General features: G+C 48.6%; 2 protein-coding genes across 22 annotated transcripts in view; one reads left to right on the forward strand and one right to left on the reverse strand.

Annotated features, from left to right (window-relative positions):
* Positions 1-15229, forward strand: part of Kirrel3 (kirre like nephrin family adhesion molecule 3) — a 554955-nt gene extending 539726 nt beyond the window's left edge. For 5 of the 14 annotated variants that reach the window (XM_006510557.4, XM_006510559.4, XM_006510561.4 and 2 more), the window contains 4 exons: positions 2754-2936; positions 4196-4305; positions 8624-8710; positions 9259-15229. In XM_006510557.4, coding sequence (XP_006510620.1) covers positions 2754-2936; positions 4196-4305; positions 8624-8710; positions 9259-9702 — 824 coding nt within the window. In that variant the 3' untranslated portion in view covers positions 9703-15229. Of the gene's footprint in view, positions 1-2753; positions 2937-4195; positions 5301-8623; positions 8711-9258 lie in introns of those variants that run through there. The other 9 variants (XM_006510560.4, XM_006510563.4, XM_017313539.2 and 6 more) reach the window with 5 other exon arrangements.
* Positions 15230-20997: 5768 nt separating this feature from the next.
* Positions 20998-22180, reverse strand: part of St3gal4 (ST3 beta-galactoside alpha-2,3-sialyltransferase 4) — a 70289-nt gene continuing 69106 nt past the window's right edge. For all 8 annotated transcript variants that reach the window (NM_009178.4, XM_006510108.2, XM_006510109.4 and 5 more), the window contains one exon: positions 20998-21941. In NM_009178.4, coding sequence (NP_033204.2) covers positions 21855-21941 — 87 coding nt within the window. In that variant the 3' untranslated portion in view covers positions 20998-21854. The remainder of the gene's footprint in view (positions 21942-22180) is intronic.

Here is a 22180-nt window from a genome sequence, read left to right on the forward strand (position 1 = left end):
TCATCATCAAGCCAACACTGCTGGGCACTGGCCCTCCAGGGCTCCCATAGCAAAGTGCTCATCAGGCTCCATGGGTGGATTTGTTCCATCTAGACAAGTGTTCCCTCTGAATGCCCAGGCAGGACACCAGAGGAGAACAGCAGGACTTGGTGAATCCTACTTCACAGGGCTGGCCAACGCCTGAGGGTCCTCTCAGTTCTCTGCCCACACTGGTTTCCTGGCCTCCGTCACTCTTTTAATGAGCTATATGTAGAGTCTACATTCCCCGCTCCTTGGACACACACGCCCTGCTCAGAGCATCAATCTAGATTACAACCATCCACCAGAGCCCTTGTGGTCTATCCAGAGGCAGCACGCAATTATCTACCACCTACATCTTCAGATCTCTAGAGGTCCAGGTCCTGTGAGGCACTTATTTCATATTCCTTCCTCCTCTGGTGGCTAAGACTCCCGCATGCCCAGTTCCCTTCTTTGGATGAAGAGGAAGCTAAGGACGGCTATCCCTCCCCAGTCCCTCTCAAAGGAATGTTCAGAAAGAAATGGCCTGACAAAAGTGTCCTAAGTCAGAAACCAAGAGGCCAGGAAAAGTAAGGGATGCCACCGGCCTTCAAGGAGCCCTTCTCCTCTGCCCCTGCCTACCCAAGATACACGCACCCCCTGCTATTAACAGTGCAAGAAAATGTGGATTTGGAGGAGCCAAGCCAGCAGTAGCCATACTTCTGCTGCCTCAGCTCCCCGGGTTATGGGTAGAACGTTGAGGCTTGGGGATGTTAAGAGAGAATAGTATGCCTTGGCTCTGAGAGGAGAAGGGATACCCCTGAGTTTTCCTTAGGAAACTCACTAGGAATCCCACAAGTGCTAGAGCAAACACAAAATAAAGAAATCCAAACCACAGGACTAATGAGGTTTAACTAGGAACACCTGTTTGCCAAAGTCAGCTTGGCTGAGATCTCCTCTTTCCTAGTCCTGATTTCTGAGTCCAACCCTTTCTGTCCTTGGGATTTTGCCATCCTTACTTCCTCTTGGTCACCTCCTGTCACCTCTGTAGGTCGTGGCCACTAACAAATAGGTAGGTAACAAGAGAGAGTTCGTGTGCGAATTCTGGGGTACTGTGACACCAGGCCTGTCGAATAGGTGCCCCCTACCTCACAGCAACAGCTTGGGGGCCAGAATGTCAGTGTTTCCTTCTATTTAGTAAACAGGGGTCAGGGAGCAGAGCACTCAGTATTCGTGAAACCCTGAGTTTCATTCCCAAAACATCAAAAGGAAAAAAAAAAAAAAAAGAACAGTGATATTCTAAGCAGAGCTCCAGAATGCCTCGCCTTCTGTGGGTCATCCAAGCTGCACTGATGAACGTGGGTGGGGAAGGAGCTCAGACGTTCAGAGGAATTTCCTCTCAGTTAAGGCTACTGTCTGCTACTGTCCTCCCACAAAGAAACTGGAACAAACATTTAAAGGAGGCTGGGCCCTTGGCTCTGCTCCAAGACATTTCCTCTCACTCTTCTACCTAAAGTCCTTAAAGACCTCTAAAGGCACACTATTACTACTCCATTTTACAGACAAGAGACAAGGAAACATAGGGTAAGATGTTCAGAGGGTGTGATAGAGCAAGGGACACAACCGGGCAGCAGTCCGGAGAACACCATGTGACACAGATATTAGTGGGGTGGAGTTGGGAGGAGGATGAGGAGACCTGGATTGACCTCGTTCACACAGAGAAGGCACACACATGTCCATGAACCTGGAGTCACTGATACCTTTGGGCTTCAGTGTCCTTCCCAAATGAGCGGCTTGGGTTCATTATAATCCAGTTTCACCCTTCCTCAGAATTTCTAAGAGCTGTTCGGAGCTACAGATAGACTACTCAGGGCCTAAAGTCATGTTCTTGGGGCCTATGTGCATCCATCTGCTTTACAGAAAAGCAGTCTCCCTGTCCCCCACCCCCACTCCCTGCCCCCAGCACGACCTGCTAGTCCTGCCCATTTGGCAAGGACCAGAGGCAGACTGGGGGTTGCGCCAGGGTGACAGTTCTGTACCTTTCGGGATGGAAGCAGATGGTGGATGTTGAAGGGCTGGTCTTGGAGGAGAAGGGTATGGAGGTCAAGAAAAAAGAAAGGACCCTTTCTCCTGAGCATTGTGGTAGCGTGGAAGCTGTGATGCAACTCCCCTGCTCCCAAGGCTTGGATATGTGTGGAGCACAGCAGGTCCTGATTCCCAGCAGGCCAGAGGAGGAAGTTGCCTCAGAGCTGAAAGCCCTGAGTTGTCTCTATGTACCCACCTTGTTCCACAGAAAGGGAAGTAAGGAGACAGGAGCCATTGCCTTTGTTGTTGTTGTCGTTGTTGTTGTTGTCAAAGGAAAGCCATGGACTTATGACTCACTAACCACTACATGCATTATAAATCCCTCCCTGAATGCTGAAGAGAGCTAAATTAGGCCAGCCTCGACCTGCATCTCCAGTTTTCCTCTCCCTGGCTCTCTACCCTGTTCTAGCATCTACCCCTTTCCCCTGGCTCCTCCCTACTCTCCACCTACCTTATATCCCGTACCCAGGCTCAACAATCCTATCCAGAGCTAACCCCCTATTGAACTGACTGTGCCTGCCCAGGCCCACCGAGGCATGCCCAGGAAAGTCCCACATGGCAGTGGTCTGGCCCCAGCTTGGCAGGGGCTGCACCTGGGGGACTGGGTGGGGCCCTAGCAGGACAGTAGTTTTCTCCTTCCCTCATCAGCCTTGTCTGTTTCTTTCCCGCAGAGTCTGTACCAATGGCCGTCATCATCGGGGTGGCCGTAGGAGCTGGCGTGGCCTTCCTCGTCCTAATGGCAACCATTGTGGCCTTCTGCTGTGCCCGTTCCCAGAGAAGTACGGGAGGGAGACCCGGGATCTCAGGGAGGGGGACAGAGAAAAAGGCCAGGCTTAGACTGCCCAGGAGAGCAAGTAAGCAGGAGTACAAAGAACAGGGGCCACAACAATGTTGTGAGCTCCTGGGGCAGGGATGGGTATGGTGTGCTGTTATGCACCTGGAGGGTGTCTGGCAGCAAGTGGGAACCCTACTGAGGCTGACCCGAACTCAACTGGCCTCCAAGTAGCAGGACAGTCCACTAGCACTTTGGGTTGGACACACAGCACTGTTATTTGGAGTGCATAGAAAACCTCAGAGGGAACAGGGTGGCTTGACCCTCCTTGCTCTGCAAAGACTGCTAGCTTAGCCTGAAAAGCAAGCCGCCCACACAGGGCACAAAAGCATGTGAAGAACTGCCCTGGACGGGCTTTTCAAGGTTTTTTATCTTTAGCAATACAGTTCTAAGGGGCCAGGACACTCTTAAAGAGCATATGGACATGGGGCCTCTGTACTGGGCTCAACTCTGGAGTAAGGGAGAGGTAGGATGGCAGAGGAAGTGCCCTGGGCAAGTCACATCTATTTATAGCCTTCATTTCCTTACTGGTGATATTAGAGGCTTGGGTGGTATAGCTTTTATCACCCCAACCACCTCTGAGCTTCTAGGATCAGAATACACTGAGTCACCAGGCCAAGCTATGATCACCTTGCATCCTTCACTTGTTAGAGGAAGCTACTTATCCCCCTCACATATCCTCCATTCCCAGCTGAGCAACCTTACCACCTTGTGGTAATCCAACACAAGAGCCTTGAAACCTCCCTTGCTGCCTTTCCATGGATATGACAAGGGAGAATATTTCAACAAGATTTGTCTAACAGGCTGCTCCTGTAGTTCAGGGTAGCTAGACCTCTGTGTACTCTGGATTGGCTGAAAGACCTTACGGTCTTTTTAACATTAAGATTTGTGGCCCTATAACTGGAGAGCTCAAATCCAGGCAGCAACAGACAGAGAAGACTTCTCAAAGTGAGAAGGGACTCAGGGTGACAGATCCTAGCCAGATGAGATAGAGGGATGGATGAGGACAACCTCTCTAACCACAGGACATGCTGCAGAAGCTAGGTGGCCTACACAACCAGTCTTTGAGGCCCTTCCAGCCAACAGTCGATCTCTACAGAAGTTCTGTGGGTGGGGGCCTGCAAAACTGACGTTTCAGAGTCTGAGGGGAGGTTAAATCCTGAGATGGAACGGGTATCAGGGGGTATAAGGGTGGCAGCAGGGGGTTGTGGGGCAGTTGACATGCCTTGCCTAAGAATGAGGACTGAATTCTTTGTCTACACTTTCCTATCTTATGTCCAGATCTCAAAGGTGTTGTATCAGCCAAAAATGATATTCGAGTGGAAATTGTGCACAAGGAGCCATCTTCTGGCCGGGAGGCTGAGGACCACACCACCATAAAGCAGCTGATGGTAAGAGCACAGCCTATGCCCCACTCCATCCTGAGCACACAGACTTCCCGATGCTCTCCATACTGCTGACAGGTAGCACATCCAGGCAAACCCCTCCTGCCCCCAAAGTAAGCCGGGCATGCACTCAGCCAATGAGCATTTATTTGTGCCTCTGTGACGTGATGGGGGAGATTCAAATACAACTTTGATGCAGTTCTTGACCTGGATCCTGACCACTGAGTAAGGAAAGAACCTGTGCTTGAATTCACATGTGTGGCTGCGTACATGTGAATTCAATGTGATCCTCTTCCTGATCCTCTCTGCAAGAACTGGAATCCTCCCAACTGTCCAGGCAGACTCACATGGGGAGAGGCATGGTATAGATATTCGATGCATTTTTTCTCCTCTTCCCTCTTCACACACACACACACACACATCTGCCAGAAACCCTGGTTTCTTCTTGGGAACTGGATATCCACCAAAAGAAAATGCAAAACTTCTCCAGCAACACCAAACTGCCAACTCCTCTTCCTGATCCTCTCTGCAAGAACCCGAATCCTCCCAACTGTCCAGGCAGAAGTCTAGTCAACTATGCCGGAAGCTCACAGAACACTATATCGTGGTGGCATTATCTGGGAACAGTGACAAGAGGGCAAGGAATAAAGGACAAGGGCTTTTCTGAGCCCCAGTGACCCCATCTATGAAATGGACATGAACACAGTAATATACAGAGCCATCATCAGGATTATAGGGTAACAACCTGAGTACATACGGGGTACAGTAGAGTTTTCCCTCGACATATGTGCAGAGTTCTGTCCTATAATTCCCAGATACCCAAATCTGAATGTGTACAAGTATAAAATGCTATATAACATTTATACAGATGCTACCTGCTTCCTCTCATATTCATAAATCATCTCTACTTATGAAGTGTAATGTAAGTGCTGTGTAAACAATTACTGTACCATATTGCTTAAGGATTAATGGCGAGTAAAATATGCACGTTTGATACAGGCAATTTTCCCTAAATATTTTTGATCCATGGTTGGCTGAATCGGCTGTGCAGAATCTAGGAATGCAGAGACCTGCCTGCAAGAGCCCGGGGGTTGCTTACTATTGTGCTGCTCTAAATTCACCCACTAGATGGGGAGCAACTGCTGCCTTCTTCATCCCTGGCAGAGGCTCAAGGTTTCATGAGTGGAACTGACTTTTCTCTCTGTTATACTTTCTCTAGTCAATTGATTTTCAGAGTCTGTCAATTCTGCTTCCAAAATATGTCTCAACTAGGTGTTCCATACCGCTCCTCCATAGTCACTGCCTTATTTTGGGCTTTGCCCCCTAAACCACTGCAGCAACACTTCCCCGCCCCCCCCCCCAATTAGGACTTGGCTTTGGGCACTTGTCACAATCCATCTTCCACGGCCCTGAAAAAAGTATCATTCTGAAACAAAAATCTGGCGGCCCATGCCTATAACTCCATCGCTCAGGAGGCAGAAACAGTATTATCTGTATGACCCTGAGGCCAGCCTGAACTAGTGAATGAGACTCTTAAATGTAAATCTGATCCTGTGACAATCTGCTGAAGTCCCACAGTTGCTTCCATGTCTGCTGGGTGAAGTTCAGCTACCCAACATGTCATCGGGCCCTTTGCCTCAAGGCACCTGCCAATCTTTCTAGTTCCACCTTCCAGCCAGACATAGTGTGGCTTTCCAGACACACTAAGTACGGGTGATCCCTGGTCTAGGAGTCCTTTATACATCAAAGACCCACGGTCTTTCTCCCTGTTGACGTCTCTGATAAATTTCATACCCTGCAATAAGAACTGGTTCAAACGTCATCCTCTCCAAGAAGTTCTCAGCCTGCCCCCTCCTCACACACTGGCAAGCTGTGCAGCGTTTTTGCTTTAGTTTTTGCTGCATTCCCCTTGAGCCTCTTTGACAGCCTGCTGCTGGACCAGGGAGCCTCTCAGGATACTCCAGAGCTTCTCTAGGGCAAAGGTCATGCATCTTTCCCTGGAGTCTCCCTGACACAGAACCTGACAGAGCATTCCTTCGCACAGGATGGAAACCACATCCCGCGCGTCTGAGAAGGAATGATGCTAATTAAGCTTCATCAGGTCCACCCCTCATCCCTGGTAGACTCTTTAGTTCTCTCCCAAGGAGGTCTTCCTTTTGTCTCAAAGCCACACCCTCAGGAAGAGGGCAGGTGTTCCTGAGAATTTGGGGCACAGCAGAGGGGATAATTTGACAGAAGGGACTTGCTGAGACTCTGTAGCTAGTCTGTCCCTTGGGAAGATATTCACGGATCCCCTTCCTCCACAATGGGAGATTTTATACCCTATGATCTGGGAAATACTCCATCATCAAGGGGAAGTGCCTTAGACTTTATATCTGGTGGGAAAGAACAATAATAATTTAGATGAAATCAGTACATTTACTGGAAAAGTGAAAAAAAAACCGTAATGCAATTAGTGGGGGAATAACAGGAAGGAGGCGCGCTGGCCCACAAGACTGAGATGCAAGAGACAAACAAAACACCCTGCTCAATAGGCTGAGTGGGAGCCTGAGCCAGGAGTGGCCCTGCAGGAGTGAGGCACCTTGTGTCCGGGGATAGCATCCCTCTGGTTCCTGGTCACTTTATACATCCACCATGCACTGTGGAAGCTTTGTCCTGGTCTTACACCTCATTACTCAGCTATTTGGAGTTCAGCTGCTCATTCCAACACAAATACCAATCACTGCATTCACTTTGGCCAGAAGCGTGCTGGTCAGTGACCACAGTATGCAAGGTCCTAAAACCAAGGCGTGCCGTGCCGGGGATTGGAAGGGAGCAGGATCTTTCCCCCAAGGCTGTTTGGCACTTGTCAAGGAAGACAGTTTTCCAGTTCATTTGAGTCACTGCTGTGAGGAAGAGGCATGGCCTATTTTGCTTTCTGTTGCTATGACAGAACACCGAGAAAATCAGGGCTGGGGGATGGCCCAGTCCATATGGTGTTTTGACACAAAAACATGAGGACCTGAGTTCAGTTTTCTCAGAACTCATGTGAAAATAAGCAAACACCAGCAATCAAAGTCTTGGGGAGGTGGAGACAGGAGGATCTCGTGTGCTCACTGACCAGCCAGCCAAGCTACACTGGTGAGCTCTGGGCTCAGTTATCAACCCTGCCTCAAAAACTAAGATACTCAGTGTTAACCTCTGACCTACACACACACAACTTTTTTACACAGAACTATATACACAACACACACAAAAAGGAGGAGAAGAGGCGTAGTGGCTCATACCTCCAATCCCAGGACTCAGGAAGCTGAAGCAGGAAATTTGCCACATGTCAACTTCAACTTGAGCTACAAAGTGAATCCCAGTCTCAAAGCAGCAACAACAAGGCCAACATAGCTAAGATGACTCATGAGCAAAAGCCAGTGACGCTCAAGGCAGACCACCTGAGTCTGAACCCAGAAGCAACACCTAAATAATTGTCATTTGATGTCCACACTGTGACTTGCATATGCAAAGTGCACGTGCGCATGCACACACACACACACACACACAGAGAGACAGAGAGAGATTTGGCCCATGTTTTCAGTTCATGTTCATGTGGCCTTCAGACCTGCATCAAGGCAGAATATCACTACAAAAGCATGCAGCAGAGAAGACTATCTTATGCTGGCCAAGGAAGCAAGAAGAGACAAGAGGGGGCCTGGTTCCAGTAGCCTCTTCTAGGGCACACCTCCAGTGACCTCACTCCCTTCCACTAAGCGCTACCTCCTAATAGTGCCACATCATGGGAATACTAAGCCTTGAACACATGGCCTTTGGGGGATAGTTCAGATCCAACCCATAGCACTGATGTTGCCAGCATCCCCACTGGGATTCCTTCCAACATCCTAGCACTGATTTGAAAGACCGCCATAAGAGCCTGTTGGATAGCTGGTGTTGATGTTCTGTTGATCTCAAGCGCATCTCCCAGGTAAGCAGAGCTGTTGTACTACATCTTACTGTGTATCTACAGGGCCCTTAGTGCAGGGCCTGGCCAGAAGTTTTCAACAAATGTTCACATGAGAAGTCTGGAGATGTCCGTGCCCAGTGAAAGAAAACATGGCCTCACAGTTATACTGATGCTTCATCCACCCCCACCTCCTGTCTCTGCCCTGACATGAGGGTTTCGGGAATATTACTGAGGTCTGGAACTGTATCCAGCTGTTTCACCTACCTTTCTGCAGTCTAAGACATGCAGGGGATACAAATGGCCATCCTTGGAGCTCATTTCTTCATCTTCTCCTGGGAGGAGGTGGACTTGAGCTCTCCTTCTTGGCACTGAGTAGCCATTTTTGGATTGTAGATGGACCGGGGTGAATTCCAACAAGACTCGGTGCTGAAACAGCTGGAGGTCCTCAAAGAAGAGGAGAAGGAGTTTCAGAACCTGAAGGTAAGAGCAGCCGTCCTGGGTCCGGACTACAGAGATGATGGCCCCATCTATCCCTTACATAAACAAAGACCCACAGCCAGCAGAATGGAAGGGCTCAAGGCCAGTCTGGGGACAGGTGTCACCGTCTGAGGGGGAGGGACTGAAAGTAGCTGCTCTCCTTGTCCCAACACTAAGAAACTGACTTAAGGATCAATTATTACAATTCTCCCCTCCTGAGGTCTTGTAACAAATAGATTTTAGAAGTCAGTATTCATGTTCTGGATAAATACACAAAGACAACTAAAAGCTGTTTTTTCAAACGATCTTGCATTTCACTCTTGTAAACCAGGTCTAGGACACTATCACCTTCCCTCCTGACAAATGAGCACCTGCTAGGGTCTGCTAGCATCCCTGCCATGCTAACCCTTGTTGTATCCTGGTCAGTACCCTTCCTCTCCAATCCTTCCCTCCCTCCTGGCCTCCCCTGTGCAAAGTTTGCTCAGCCTGGCCCCCTGCCACAGCCAGTGAAGGCTCCCTGGTAAAATGCCTCTATGTTCTTGCCTACCCAGGACCCCACCAACGGCTACTACAGCGTCAACACCTTCAAAGAACACCATTCAACTCCAACCATCTCCCTGTCCAGCTGCCAGCCAGACCTGCGTCCGACAGGCAAACAGCGTGTGCCCACAGGCATGTCCTTCACCAACATCTACAGCACCTTGAGCGGCCAGGGCCGCCTCTACGACTATGGACAGAGGTTTGTGCTGGGCATGGGCAGCTCTTCCATTGAGCTTTGTGAGCGGGAGTTTCAGAGGGGCTCCCTCAGCGACAGCAGCTCCTTCCTGGACACGCAGTGTGACAGCAGCGTCAGCAGCAGCGGCAAGCAAGATGGCTACGTGCAGTTTGACAAGGCCAGCAAGGCTTCTGCCTCCTCTTCCCACCATTCCCAGTCCTCTTCCCAGAACTCCGACCCCAGCCGACCCCTGCAGCGGCGGATGCAGACTCACGTCTGAGGACCACGCCCTGTGGTGGGGGATGGGCCAAGGAGGAGGACATGGTACATTCTCGTTCTCCAAGGATTGGGGCTACTTTGCAGAGGACCCTAGAACTGGCCACCTCCGGGGTGGTCTCCGAGCACCTCTGTAAACACCTTCCTTCAAAGCTCTGATCAAGCACAAATCTGGCTCCCAGGTGGGAAATGGAGAGTATGCAGCTGAGCGGATAGTGCTCAGGGCCTCTGTCTCTTGCTCTTCCCTAAAGGTCCCTCAACCACCTTGTCCTCCCATGGGCACTCGTGGCAGCTAGAACTTTGCTTTTATGAAACTGCCGTCCACTTTCCTAGCTCCTCTTGCTGCCCATAAGCCATCCCTGGTGTCTGTATTCCTTGCAGCCTTGAGGAACGGAGGACTTTTTCCCAGCACTGAGCTGCTCCGGAGACCCCAGCCTCCCCACTGTGCATAGCCTATACCGCAGAGGCTGGGGCCTGAGAAATGGCCCTGACCAAAGGAGCATCTGCCTGGGAGTCCGCCCCCACTTTGTTTGGTGTTTGTGTCTGTATTCTTGCAGTTCTGTTCTTGGACTTGATACCTCTGCGCTTGGTGGTGGGACTGGCCTATCAGAGTCTAGTGTCCTCAGAGCTGAGGAAGGGAAAGAGGGAAAATGTGAACTCCTGGAGAACAACTGGCCCAACACACCCTGTGCCAGGCTGTGCAGTTCAGAGCCCTCACCGTCATCCTCACCCCCTGCCCCGTGTTCTCCCTTCCTTCCCACAGCACAATCGAGCTAATCCGAGGAGTGTGAGAACTCCTCTTGTCAGGGTTTTTTGAACAGTTACTGAAGCGTGCTTCCTGGGAGATGTGGGTTTGAGGGGGTGCTGAAATCTAGGCTGGAGGATGAGACAGACTCTTTCAGCTGATGACCACAAGGAACAATGATCCATTCTCCAGTAGATAGGACTCTGTGTGCAAGAGGGACAGTTTTCTTCACCTCTTTCCCATCACTCCCCACTTAAGAATAAACGTTAGGGCCATTACCCCCAACAAACCTGTTCTGTGCTTTTGTTTCTGCACATGCCACAGGAAGACCTCAAGAGTCCAAGTACATTGTGGGAGCTCAGACAATGTTTTTAGTTGATTGGTTGGAAGGGGGCTTTTTGTTATTGTTGTGTTATGTTTTGTTTGCTTTACTTCAGTTCTCCCCAGGGAGGGAAGGTCATTGTAGGGGCTGGTTGTGGTCATTATAGAATCTACAAGTTAACACTCTGTTTGTGGATTACATTAGAGGGGGAAAAAACCAGGTTTCACCAAACACCAACTTTAATTCTTGACAAATGTAGCTAAGTCAATACCATGACTTTGGACACTGGCCAGATCCTTCTAGCCTTTACAAGAAGCAGGCCCTCTTGAAAGACTATAGATCACCACCAATACTCAACACTCAAGTATAGGACTCAAAAAGAAAAAAAGACCCAGAGTATACTCACTTAGGTAGAAAACTAAACATCACAAAAAGAAAGAGAGAGATAAAGAGAAAGGAAAGGAAAAAAGAAAAGAAAAAGAAAAAGGAAGGAAGGAAGGAAGGAAGGAAGGAAGGAAGGAAGGAAGGAAGAAAAGAAAGACACAAGCTTAATGGGCTGGAGAGATGACTCAATGGTTAAGAGCTCTGACTGCTTTCCCAAAGGTCCTGAGTTCAAATCCCAGCAAACACATGATTTGTAACGAGATCTGACGCCTCTTCTGGTACATCTGGAGACAGCTACAGTGTACTTAGATAAAATAATAAATAAAATAAATAGAGAGGGAGAGAGAGAGAGAAAGCTAAACATCATCATAGTGGACAGGATAGATGAATTAGTGTTTTAGTACAGGGAGTGGGGTTCAGATGGAACTCTCAAGAACCCAAATTGTTCCTAAGGATGGGAGAACCTCATCAGCTGGGGGTTCTTACCCACCATGAGATTCCTCATCATCAAATTTGTACTTATCCATACTCTGTTTCCTTGGGTGATCTTAACCTTAGATCGTACACCTAGCCTTTACAGCTACTCCACCCAGAGTAACTTTCTGCTTCAATTATATTTCTTAATGTTTCAAAACTACCTCTGTTCCCTTGATATCATCCTCTGCTGTCCCCAAGATGGAAAGATAAGAAACCCATCAGAAATGAAACTTCGTACTCAGACCCTGCGTCCTGCTGCTGGTACCATTCTGGCTTGTCACAGACTCTGGGATTGCTGAACCCTACCCTCTCTAGGTTCATCTCAACAGGAATTCCCTCTTCTCGTATGCATTCAGCCTTTGCCAATGGGGAGCAAAGACCCAGGACTGCATGTTAACTGCATTAATGTGTCAGGATAAGGGAGAAATGACTAAAGAGGATCGACCCATTACGTTCCCCTGATCTTCCACTTGGACATGGTGGAGTAAGCTACTTCCTAATCCTAACCACAGTACTCTCCTCTAGACCCTTTTCTCTTCTTCTGCTTCTTCTCCTCCTCCTCTTCTTCCTCTTCCACCTCCTCCTCTTCTTCTCTCTCCCCTTCTCTTCTCTCCTTCTCCCCTCTAAAATGCACACTTATAACACATATACTGAACTTTTTAAAATTTATGAGTACACTGTAGCTGTCTTCAGACACACCAGAAGAGGGCATCAGATCCCATTACAGATGGTTATGAGCCACCATGTGGTTGCTAGGAATTGAACTCAGGACCTCTGGAAGAGCAAGTAGCCAGTGCTCTTAACCTCTGAGCCAGCTCTCTAGCCCAATATATACTGAATTTATAGGGTAGAAGTATCCATTATTTTCTGGAATCAGGGACTATGACACAATAACCAGAACAGGAAAGAAAACTGTCCCCTGGAACAAAATTAGCCTATCACCCTCCAGGGCCTTGACATGTTCCAAGGGGGAAGAAAAATGTAGACAATCACAAACTACAAAGAGACAGCACCAAGCTGACCCCAATCAGACTAGGCTGTGCAATGACCAACTCTCCCATGCACAGACACAGCAAGAATTGCAGAAGAAACAAGTCACCCAGTGTTTGTAAGAAAGTAGAACGTGGACAGGAAAACATGCTGTGGGCTGGACAATTTCTGTACTCAAAGCTCCCTCCGCTTTGAGTTTGGGGTGGGGTGGGCTCTGGAACATTAAGAAGGAGCCCAAATGTGTTCATCTCTCAGTTTTCTCCAGCCTTGCTGACTCTCACAAGAAGTGGAGGTAGAAAAACGATAGTAAAGAGAAGTGGGGGAAGGGAGGGGGAACCCTGTGTTATGAAATGAGTGCTCTATAGTTACATTATACTGAATCTTACAGTTTGATGAAGCACCTTCCTTTCTTCTTTTTTTATTTTTTGGTTTTGGCTTGTTTGTACTTGTTCGTTTATTCTCAAGACAGGGTTTCTCTATGTAGCCCTGGCTGTCCTGGAATTTGCTCTGTAGACCAGGATAGCCTCGAACTCACTGAGATTCACCTGTCTCTACCTCCCGAGTTCTGGGAGTAAAGGTGTGAGCCACCACCACCCAGCCACATCCTCACGTGGAAATGAGGCTTAAAGAAGCCAAAAGATTTGCTCAAGACCACAGAGATCATAAAAGCAACAGTAAGATTTGGACACACTTAACTGCAGTGTGCGATGTCTCCACGCTGCAGTACAAGCACAAAGCCACTTTCTCCAGAGTGCTGGTGGAAGCGGCTAACAGTAATGGCCACGTGCTACTCAAGGGCAGGCTGGACAAGGACAAGCCACAACTCCCTCAAGGAGGCTGGCCTTCAGCCTCCACCTTAAGTCCCTGGATGACCTGGAAAGACCACAAATTCCCTGAGAAACAAAGCCATTCTGTGTATCACCCCCTACTCAGGCCAGGATCCAGTTTTCTGATATCTGGGACTTCATTATTGGCTCACACAGTCACTGGACAAGAGCCCAGTTTCTAATTCTCAGGCTTGCTATCAGTCTGCAAAGGCCAGGGTTATTTCCACCGCCCTTCAACTGCCTCCGAATAGGAAGTGCTCTCGAATGAAGAGCTAAGCTGCCACACCAAATTTGCTTCTGAGAAGCCTGCTGATACAAGTCATTATAAAGCACCCATTATAAAGAAACCGCCTTTGAGTTTCAGGAGCGCTAAGGATTCAAGGAAATGAAGTAAACAGCCTGATGCAGACAGACCTGGTGTTGTCCTTGGATGGTTTCTCAGAACAGAGTGGAGCTAACAGGAAATTCATCCCTCACTTCCTGGTTGGGGAGGAAAATATGCTGCTATGGTATTTGCTATTATGAAGCAGGAAGTGAAGCAGAGGGTTCACATCCAGCAGATTGATTAGAACTTCCCAGGAATGTGTGGTTTGTGTGATGTGTCCGTCAAGGGGAAAAAAGAGGAAAGGACGTGCTGCCCTTAGACTCCGCTCTACAAACTTTCCCCATAAGACAATTTTTTTTCTGAATTAAAAAAAATTTAATTCAAATATAAATTGTTTAAAGGGCCTGTAAGTTTGTCTATCAGAGGAAAAACATTTAGGCATAAACTAATGAAAAGGCTCTAAAAATATCAAATTTCCTTCCTCTATACAAAGGTCTTTTGAAAGCACTTTTTTTAAAATTTGAAATCCGCCTGCCTCTGCCTCTGCCTCTGCCTCTGCCTCTGCCTCTGCCGAGTGCTGGAATTAAAGGTGTGTGTCACCACTCCTGACTTTAAAAGCATCTTATCTGAATTGGTTTTAGAAGCTCCAAGTGCACACCAGCATCGGCCATTCTAGCATCAAAACCTGCAGCAATCTCTGGAAGTCACTGATAAACAGCTCTCTTTGAATAAAGAGGGCTCCAGTCCTCTGTTCCCTTTCTCGTGTTTCAGACTTCCTGGCCAAGTCACAAACAGGGAAAGGAGACAATGTCAAGTTGCCCTTCTTTCTATAGCTACGGATTGCCTTCCTGGTGAGGGGGTGTTTGATGCTGGATCCCCAATTCTCTCCCTCCATCATTGTGGCTCTTCCTTGAGCCACCTCCCCTTGTGTCTGATCTGGGTCTTGAACATGCACTGAAAGTTTTCATCACGAGCCCTGCTGTTTTAATCCTTCTGCAGCTTTTCCTGAAAGGCCTTTTGTGAAGGATGAGGGTACATTAACTCAGGGGCAAGGTGCTTGCCTAGCTTGTGCAAAGCCCTGGGTCTGATCCTCAAAACTTCAAAACAAACAATAAAATAAATCACCTTTTGTGAACATACATCATTCACAGGATACATTTTGGATTTTATATACACATTAGGTGCCCCTTACTCCATGGGGAATTAGATGTCATGCTTGGCTTGTGGTTCCCACTGAGCTAGCCAGTCCTGGCTGTATGAGTTGCTTCTGACAGGATCTGCCTGCCACTCCAGGTTCCCAGTGCTCTTCTTCAGGACAGTCAAGCCACCCACAGGGAAGGGGCATCCTGATCAAGATGGTCACTTGACCTCCCTGATTGGGGAATACCAAACAAACACAAGTCTCTCTTTCTGCTGTTCCTTAACCTTATGACCCTTGGCAATATATTGGAATATACCAAGGACATTTGAAGGTTGTTCTTTTATCAAGGTGGTGGTGGTGCTAGTGGTGTGTGTGTGTGAAGAATTAACACCCAAAGGGGTTAGAAAATTCAGTCCGGAAGCCATGACTTCACTGGGAGAATGTGAGTCCTGTGAAATCTATCTTTACTATGCAAGAGGAAAATACTAGTCCATCTAGGAAGTTGGATTTAGGAGGGCAATCATCTCCCAAGAGGATACCAAGGGGACTGACTTAAAGATACCTGCTTCACCACTTTTGCACAGAAATTTGAGGATCAGGGAAGGCTTTGTTGCCAGGGCACTAAGAAATTGAATTCTTGACACTAAATGGGCACTGAACTTTGGAGGAAAGACTGAAAGGGGGCAAATATAGACAAAGCAGTGTGGGTGAGAGCTGCAGCGGGGTTTCCAAGTAACTTAATTAAAAAGGTTCTCTGGCTCTCCTATCACGCAGGGGCTCCATTGGCATGGCGAAGCCACAGAGAAAGGAGAAACACAGCTTTCCATGCCATCAGCTACCCCTGAGACTCACCTCAGGCAGAGAAAAACTCACATTAAAGCAAGTGACGTGTTAAAGTGCATGGTAGCTGCCAAGAGTGTTCTAGGAAGGATCAGAATCATAGATGGTACTGGAAGAGCCCAGTCTAATACCTGCACCTGGAGAGGCGGTCTCCAGGCCTCCTCTCACTCTCTCTGCCCAGCCCCATCCTCCTCGTCCTTCCTAGAGAGGAGGAATGAATGCCTCGGTATGCTTTAGTCTCTTCGCTCTCCCCAGGAATCTGATATGAACAAGCAATAACACCTGCTTCCCAGAGTTCAAGTTTCCCTAACCCCTCTGCCAAGCACTTGTAACTAGCTCAGCTGCTCTTCCCGATGTCCTTCCAAGTGAAGCAGCTGAGGCTTCCAAGGCATCTGGGCTCCTCCCAAATTTGCCACTGACTGAGTCTCAAGGTCATTTCCCTACCTTCCTTTTTCCCTTTGTCTTTTCAAAACAGAGTCTCATGTAACTCAGACTTGACTTCAATCTGGCTCCGTACCCCAGGATAACCTCTCTGGCTACCATTTCCTGAGTACTGGGACTGCAGGTGTGGATGACCACACTCTATGTGGTATCTTGAATCTAACCCAGAGCTTTGTGTGTGCTAAGCAAGCACACTACCAATTGTGTTACACCACAACACACACACACACACACACACACACACACACAATCTACCTTATTTCTTTTTGAGTTGTTTTATTTTTCAGACAGGGTCTCCCTTTGCTGATCTGCCCTGGAACTGCTATGTATACTAGGCTGGCCTTGAACTCAGAGATCTATCTACTTCTGCCTCTGGAATGCTGGGATTAAAAATGTATACATCATCACGTCTTGTCAGCTTATTTCTCAGGCAAAGAAGTCCAAAGATCCTAATTGTATGGCATGAGGACAGGGCCACTCCAAGGTATGGTTGAGGGGAAGGTTTTTATTGCCGATAAGTTTGCAATACAGCTAGAGAGAGAGCAGGGAGAGAAAGTTAGACTCAACAAGGCCGGCAGTATGGATCAAGGGGATGGAGAGAGAATGAGAGGAGAGGAAGATAAGAGAGAGCATAGAGTGGAGGCCGAAGACAGAGCAGGGACGGGGGGGGGGTTGGGGGGAAGGAGGGAGGGAGGAAGAGAGAGAGAGAGAGAGAGAGAGAGAGAGAGAGAGAGCACCAAGATAGAAATAAAAAGTTGGTGGAAGGGAGGGTCTTGATCTGGAGAAGTTTAGGGTAGGGGGCAGGGTAGCAAGGGCTGAGAAGAGACACAGGTACTGAGGAAGCCTCAAGGCTTGCATGCTACACATACTTTAGTGTGCTAATAGGCACCACAGAGATTCATTTGTCCGTACTTTCTTATGGAGCTGACACTGAGCGAGGTTTTTGTTTTATTTTTGTTTTTTTGATAAAGAATGGGACAGGATAAAGTAGATGAAGCTCTCTCTCTCTCTCTCTCTCTCTCTCTCTTTCTCGTGCGCACGTGACACACACACACCCCCCCGAGTTCTTTGATTTATAATAGTGTTATATCCTGATCCACTTCTTTGCTCATGATAAATAGTATATGTAAAAGTAGTGTAGTGACACAATTTGTAACCCTAGCACTGAAGAAACAGGAGGGTTGCCATGAGCCCAAGATCAGCCTGGGTTCCATAGTGAGTACCAGAGCTAGCTTAGGATACACAGCAAGGACCTACCTCAAGGTGTGTGTGTGTGTGTGTGTGTGTGTGTGTGTGCGCGCGCAATATTACACCTAACCACAGTAGAGCCCAGAGGAGAGCAGTGTGGGGTTCCCACCATGACCACATGAATGGCTAGGTGCTGTGGGGCACTGCCTCTGCCAAGCATCAAGGGACTACTGTTTTATATATCATTAGCTGGATGCATCTTGATTTCATAATGGACTCCTCATTAGTTGAGGGCCACACACACACACACACACACACACACACACACACACCTCAGACTTTTAATTTGGAAGGCAGACCTAATTTCCTAGAGCCAGAGCTTGTACAGAACCAAGATAATTTTGAACCACCAAATCACTTTCTGTAGCTACAATTAAGGTTGCAACAACAACAGAAGGCTCAGAGGAGCGCACATCAACTATGCAGTTGTGCTTCTCAGTCGTGTTTAGGAAGCTACTGTCACATACCACATACCACTAAAACAGTGACATCACTTTCCAAACGTTTCCAAGAATCCCTAGCAGTGTGGTACTGTAACTTGAAAACCACTGGTAGCAAGGAATTGCACTTGGCTCACAGGTTATGCAAAACCTACATCTGACTGCCACAGCCCTCTGCTAGGCTTGTGGGTGTGATTCAAGATAGACTTGCCTCCCCGTGTTGGGTTAATTCAGTCCCGGGACAAGTATTTGGTTCCACCAATCTAGCTCGCCAGTTCTACACACTCTCCAGTATTTTCCATTGTGCAAGGCTGCTTTGCGATCCCGTTATTTATAACTCACTTTACAGTCCACACAATGTCTTTACAATCATGTTCCCATTAGATCCTGAAGATTTCATTGTGAGACAGGCATGGGTAATCAGCATTTTCCAGATGGGAGAAACAGAGGTTTCTTCGGCTAATTAAATGAACCAGCAGGGAGGGGACTGTTTTGTGTGTGTGCACACTACACTTAACTGTCTCGCAGACAGTATTGTTTCCAAGTTGGAACTTTTTGCAGACTAGACAGTCTCAGGAGAAAAAGCAATTGAATATATACTTATGTCCTCTGAAAGTGTAAATCAAAACCTCAAAGGGGAGGGCCTGAAAAGATGGCTCAGCGGTTCAGAGCATGTAGGAACAGACGACCAGAATTTGGGTCCCAGGATCCACGAGGGGCAGCTCACAACCGCCTGCAAACTCAGCTCCAGGGGGAATCCAACGGTTCTGCCCTCGGGTGTACATAACACTCACGGACACATAATTTTAGAATGAAACAAATTAAAACAAACCCTCCAATATCTGAAAATAAGACATCATTTAAACGTGTTAGATGAAAGACCCATACTCTGTGTCGCCCAGGATGGTGGTCTCAAGCTGGGAGAGTCTCCCCTGGTTTCTAGGTTCCCTGGTTTCTTGGGCTCCCAGGCAGTCGGTTTCTTCTCTCTGGCCTCATGGGAAGCAGCAGAGCTCTGAGCAGCCATCATCCCTTCCCTCCCCACCCCCACCCCGACTCCCCTTGAGACCCCAGGCCTCAGCACTCAGGCCGATTTAGGCAGAGGCCTGCTAAAGTGTCTGATTCAGCAACCAAGAAACTCTTGTCCGACGGCCCCGCCCAGCCACTGACAAGAGTAAGACAAACTCAGCGCCTTAAACGCCCCCTCCCCGGCCTCTCCCCCTCGTCTGGGGCGGAACCTGCGCGAGCGTGAGGCTAATTTAACACTGCTGAAGGGCACGGGGGATTAGGATGGGGTTTACAGCAAACCAGATGGGAGGATTGAGAAGAGAGAGAGAGGCCCATGAGAGATCCTCCTAGACTAGAGTCTAGACTTGGTGCAGTGGCTCTGGATGCTCGTTAGAGTCTGATTCCTGAGCCCCACACTTAGCAGCACCCAGGAATCTCCATTTTTCAGTCACTCCAGGTAGCTGAGACAAATTCTTCGGACTTTAAGAAGGCCAGCATCAGAGCTTGAAGCACAGAGCAAACTGGCAGGCCCAACCTGATGTAAACTCAGTTGTGTCCCCCTATTTCTTTTCTCCTCCAGCGGCCTTTTCAGGGCACGGTTTAATCAGTACCAGACAAGTTGGCACGCGATCCATTCACATAAGTTAGGCTGAAAGCTTCTTTCCCAGAACACTAAAGAACCCCATCCAATAACTCCCCATCAAAGCTCCACTCCCAGCCTTGACCCTTGCTGGGCACTGCCTCTGCTTGCGTACAGTTTGGAGCGCTGGACCCATTCTCCTCCCTCCAATGCCCTCCCTCCCCCACAAAAGAACGGGCTGGGTGGATGCCTAGATACACACTTTGCTGTGCATATGATTGTGTCTCGCTGTCAACCCAAGATTATAAACCTCCCTATCTCTGAGACTTGTGGAGTTAGGAGGAGCAGTGTGACCCAGTGTGTATGGCTTCTGGCTCAAGTTTCGGCACGTTCAGTATCAGGCGGTGGCCTCAGTCCAGGGCAGCTGGATCAAGTGTGCAGACAGCCCCTTTCAAAGGCCTCAGATAGAGAAATGGACACTCCCTTTTAGGGAAGCAAAGTCTGGATGTCTAGAGGTACTCACGAACCCCTACAAAAAAGCCTCTTTGACAGCCTGTCCTGATCAGTAGAGAAAACATGGGCTTCAGACAGTGTAGTCCTGCTACCTTTCAGAATTCCCGCAGACCACTCCCAACCCTACTTGAGCTGTTGCTCAGGAGTTTTCAGTTAGATGAGGCTGGCTGTTCTCTTTACTGTTCCAGTATGTGGTGTCACCCTCCGTGGTCCCTCCCTAGCCACTGCCCTTCCCTATCTATCCCATCCCTGTCTGGCTTGTCTCAGAGCCTCAAGACTGCAGCTCTTTCTGAGAAAGCCAGGAACACAGCTGTGAGTTCCAGTCCCCTAGAGGCAGTTCCAACACTCCCTCCTGGCTCCAGATGTAAAGGAACAGCTGTAGGGGTGGCAAGAGGCCCACTTGGCAATAGAGCAGAGCCTGCAAGATGGAGAATAAGGCCAGAGAGCCAAGCAAATGGCAGGACTGTTAAGTTTCAAGAGGCTGGGAAGGAAAAGTCTCACTCCCTGGACCAGTGACTAACTGACAGAGCTTGCCAAATCCCTCCAGTGCTGTCCCCCAGCCCTGCCCATTGCAAACCTGGCAACCCACACTGCCGCACTCGCAGGACCTCCCATCAGCTCTATTTTTTGAGTCCCACTTAATTTAAGAAGGAAAGCAGCCTTCTCTGTCTGACTCCACCCTGTCCTTAAAACATGCAATTCCCAGCCTAAGATCCGGGTAACTTGAGGAATGGGGAGGGAGAGACAGGATGATGGGAAAGGGTGTTGCCACCTCCATCTGGCACCCTTCACCTCTCCTCCCTTCCTTAGTCCCTTGGGCTGCAAGATGCCAGGCTGGGTGTCTGAAGACAGGGCTGATCTGGGCTCTGACTGCTTGTTTGCTCTGCCAGGATGGTAATGCTCACCCTAGGCACACCAGGATGGCAATGCTCACCCTTGGTACCATCTCAAAAATTCTGCTGTAATTTCACCCTCAGCAATGTTCTCCCCAATCTGAAAGGACACAGAGCCCCACAAGTGCTTCCATTTTAGAAAAAAAAATATTTTAATGGTCTTTTACAACCTCTTTTCAAGGTGAGGCCCCTTCTAGGTGGAACCCCCTTGTCAATGCTCCCCCCATGCCTGCTGGGAAGTAGCAACCTCTCTCTGGAGGACACCCTCCCACTCTTGATGCCTCCATCTTTCTGGGAGGCCAGCTCTAGAATTGGGCCTTAACAGGCCAATCACATGTAAATTTTATTAAAAAGTGGGCAGAACACTGTATTGTGTCCCTTTCATGAACATCCTGGGACCAGCCCATTCATTTTCCTACCCCTTAATTAAATAGAATGTTAAATAATCTCTTGGTGTTGGGGCCAGGCGTAGTACATGCCTTTCATCCCAACACTTGGGAGGCAAAGGCAGTTGGATCTCTGTGAGTTCAAGACCAGTCTGGTCTACATAGTGAGTTCCAGATTAGCCAGGGTTTCACAGTCAGACCCTGTCTCAAGAACAAAACAAAGCAAACAAAAACAAACAAACAAACAAAACCCAACCAACCACCACCAACAATACAAGACAAAACAAAACGAAACAAAACAAAACAAAACAAAACAGCTCTTTGTGCTGGCTGAGAGAGGGGATGCCACAGTAACAGCACCCCCCCCCCCCCCTTTAGCCAGGCTCCTGTAGCCTCGGTGTGACTACCCTGTCTGGATTTGAAATCCACCAAAGTAGGCAGGGGCATAGCCTCTCTGGAGACCTGGACAGCCCCAGAACACCCTCTCCATTGAGGGTGAGTTCAATTGGATTGTACTGGCACCAGGAACCTCTAAGCTGTAGACAGGGCCTACTCAGATGGCAAAGTAGGGAACCAAGGTGTTACAGCTCCCATCCAAGTCAGAAGTATGTGAGGTTCTTGACAGCTCCCATCTCTAGCATCCGCTTGATGGCGATAGCCTCTTGGGAGACATTATGGCCTGATCCCTGTGGAGACAGCCAGGGAAAAATGAGGGGTAGCACTCTGTCTTTAGAAAATTCTTCCTCCCCATCTCCCTGGTTCCAGGATTCCTGGGATTTTTCTTCCTTATGCTGGCTCTCAGATAGGAGACAGAAGTCATGTGGCAAAAGCAGAGGATGCCAGCTGTGGTGTCCAGATGCCCAGGTACCAGCTCTGATACTGAAGACCACATCCAGAGCCACTCTGTGTCCCCTATACCCAACAT

Source organism: Mus musculus, chromosome 9 (assembly GCF_000001635.26).
Source record: "Mus musculus strain C57BL/6J chromosome 9, GRCm38.p6 C57BL/6J".
In the NCBI taxonomy this organism is placed as follows: Eukaryota; Metazoa; Chordata; class Mammalia; order Rodentia; family Muridae; genus Mus; species Mus musculus.